The following is a 2,832-nucleotide window of genomic DNA, read 5'->3' as shown; positions in this document are numbered from 1 at the left end:
CCACGTTGTCATCGTGCTTACTTTCGACAGATACGCCCGCTTCGTACTTGTTTTCGTCCTCTTTGCCTGAAGGGACTGTGCGACGGCGGCCTAGTTTTTGGCATTTCTCTTTTTACCACGATCCATTGTTCTGTGGTGTGGATGAAAGGTCGCAATGCAGTGTGATAATCTTGCTATCACAAACGCCGTACATCTGCCGAGTTAAGTTCGCACAATAGTAAAGACAAGTCTATTTAGTTAGATTGGCGCTAGATTTCAAGCAACTATGATGTTTCCTTATCACAGTCGCCTGTCAAATGATTATAGCAATATCACAAATGCGGCAGATGTGTACATTTTTAAAAAAAGCAGTTTTCAAAATTATTATAATTACCCCTTTCGTGAACGAGGAGGTGACACCCTTACGTATTTTTGTCGTGTTCAAGATGTGGTTGTGGTGTTGCATGTTTTTCATCGTTGCGTTTTATTCGTCGCATCCGGTACTACAACAACAGACGGAGAAAGCAGCATATCCAATTGTTGAAAAAAAGATAATTATTTTTGTCGATCATACTGAATGTCTGGGGAGGTGTGAACTTTTTTTCTGTGCCCCATGACCGGACCAGGCAATTTGCTCAAGTTATTTTGTTGTCGACTTCGATAAAATTTGTTGCCACCGGTGGAAATTCCAAAAAGTGGATTATAGAAATTTGTTTGGCTACACCACATTCGCCCAAAATCTTCCAATTGGTGAAGATGTTCCAATAACATATAGTGTCTTGTTGAAGGGTGTCAACGAACCGTTGGGTATTGCAAATATTGCTGCAACAATGCGAATATACAGGTGTAGCAGATGATTAATGTTGTTTATTTGTGCATGAAGTACAATTCAGATGTTGCAAAAATTGGTACAATAGTATGGCTAGTAAGCAAAGTTGGTCAACACAAAAACTAATTTCGCGTTGCTTCAAACTAGCAAACGCAGTACAGTAGTTAAAGAAGCTTTTTTTGCAACCCACATTGCAAATTCTCTGGATTTTATATCCACAGTCCTATGCGGGATCCGAACGACGTACCAATACGCTCATAGTTAATACCCTGTTGAATCGAATTTGAGTTTTTTTTAAATATGTTATCAAAATCACTCTACAACCATATATCCTTTAGCTATTTATAAAATCTTTGCGTGTTGACCCATCCAGGTTTATGGCTCGTTCAAGCGACAACCAGAGTGGATACTACTGTAGATATTTATATTGTCTGAGATAGTAAGGTTAGGGTTCGTTCAAGCGACACACTAATATTCCGATAATTCAAGATTTTGTTTTCGATCACTTTTATAAAATCTTTCATTTGAATAGTCAAATCGACTTAAAAAGAGAGTGTCGTGATGATGTATATATTAATATTTTGTGCTACCGGGCTCATTCGAGCAGCATGCATCAATAGTTACATTGTCGAAAACATTAGTGTATTCGTCGATGCCGACGAGAACTTAGCGATTTCAGGGAAAACCGCGTGAAATCTTGTCGATAATTTGAAGCCGTTCCAGCAAAATTTCAATCCTTTTTTGAGTTTTTCGTGAAAAGATCGCCAATTTTCTCTGGGGCGATGAATGTCTTCATTTTTCATTTGGATAGCCCAAACATTAGTTTAAGCAACGGACGTAATGAGTTACATATTGCTTTCTCCCTACGCTGTATGGCGATCTCGGCCCGAGCTACTAAGCCTGGAGCACATATGCCATATTTTTAGCTTGTTTCTCGATTGGTCGGTATTGTGAACTTTCGAAGCTGCTGTTCTGGAGATGAAGCCGTTTTTGATGCACCGCTTAGCGCACAAGGCTCGTTCCCAGTGCTACATAGATGAGATGTGTGAACGTTTTCTTTTTACCATGGCAGCTACAAACGGGAAATTGTCGGTTATGAAGAGTTTAGACGAGTTATTTCCGGGGGTCGATATTGTTCGGGCTGCTGGAGCAGCCGCTAGAAACGGCCGTCCACGTCTTACAGTGGCTTTACGATCGTCCGAGGGTATGTTGGGATCGTAACATCGTCATGCTGACAGTGAAAAATGGAGACGTATCTACTTTTGAATGGGTTATTGCGCGCTTTCCCACACCGGATCAGAGCGCTCGTTTTGACATGCTTTATTTAGCCGCTGTCAGAGGGTACTTCTTGACAGCACAGCGACTGTGGATAATTGCAAGCCACACGGAAGAAAGCCGCTGCGAAATGGAGCGTGTCGTTGGGTCTGCACCATTGGAATTCACTAAATGGGCTATACAGCACAGCCCGATACCGCTCCAGATTAACATTGATATAGCCGCTACAAGGGGCGACCTTCCATATCTTCAATGGGCCCAGGCCTGTTTGTCTACTGCCTCACACTATGCAATAGATGGAGCGGCCCGTAATGGGCACCTGGCTGTGGTTTGTTGGCTCCATTTTAATCAAACTGAGGGTGCGACACCTGTAGCGATCGATGCAGTGTCTGGTAACGGCCACTTGTCGACTGTGCGATGGCTGCATTATAATTGCATGGAGGGGTGTACGGAGCAAGCGTTCTTTTTAGCGGCCACTCACAGCCATTTGGATGTTTTGCGCTTCTTTACGAAAACCGGGTGGTGTATTGCCCGATCAATACGTTTGACCATGTATGCGCAATGGGACAGCTGGAGGTTGTCCAGTGGCTATTGATAAAAGGGCTGGGGGGGGGGGGGTACAACAAATGCGATGGACTGGGCTGCCGCGGGCGTGCACGTTGATATTTTGGAATTGCTACAAAATAGTCGTAGTGAAGGGTGTACAACGCGAGAAATGAATGCAGCAGCCTCAAACGGTCATTTGAATG

General features: G+C 43.3%; 1 protein-coding gene across 1 annotated transcript; it reads left to right on the top strand.

Moving 5' to 3' along the window:
* Positions 1-1,873: 1,873 nt before the first annotated feature.
* On the top strand, positions 1,874-2,160 carry PPTG_22609 (hypothetical protein; the record flags this gene model as incomplete). The annotated part of the gene is made up of 2 exons (XM_008905215.1): positions 1,874-2,012; positions 2,147-2,160. 2 exons carry the CDS (start codon positions 1,874-1,876, stop codon positions 2,158-2,160), a joined length of 153 nt encoding a protein of 50 aa, XP_008903463.1.
* Positions 2,161-2,832: the final 672 nt, after the last annotated feature.

This window comes from Phytophthora parasitica, assembly GCF_000247585.1.
Source record: "Phytophthora parasitica INRA-310 unplaced genomic scaffold supercont2.19, whole genome shotgun sequence".
NCBI lineage: Eukaryota > Oomycota > Peronosporomycetes > Peronosporales > Peronosporaceae > Phytophthora > Phytophthora nicotianae.
Note: the sequence above shows the minus strand (reverse complement) of the source record. Positions and strands in the feature narration are given on the sequence as shown.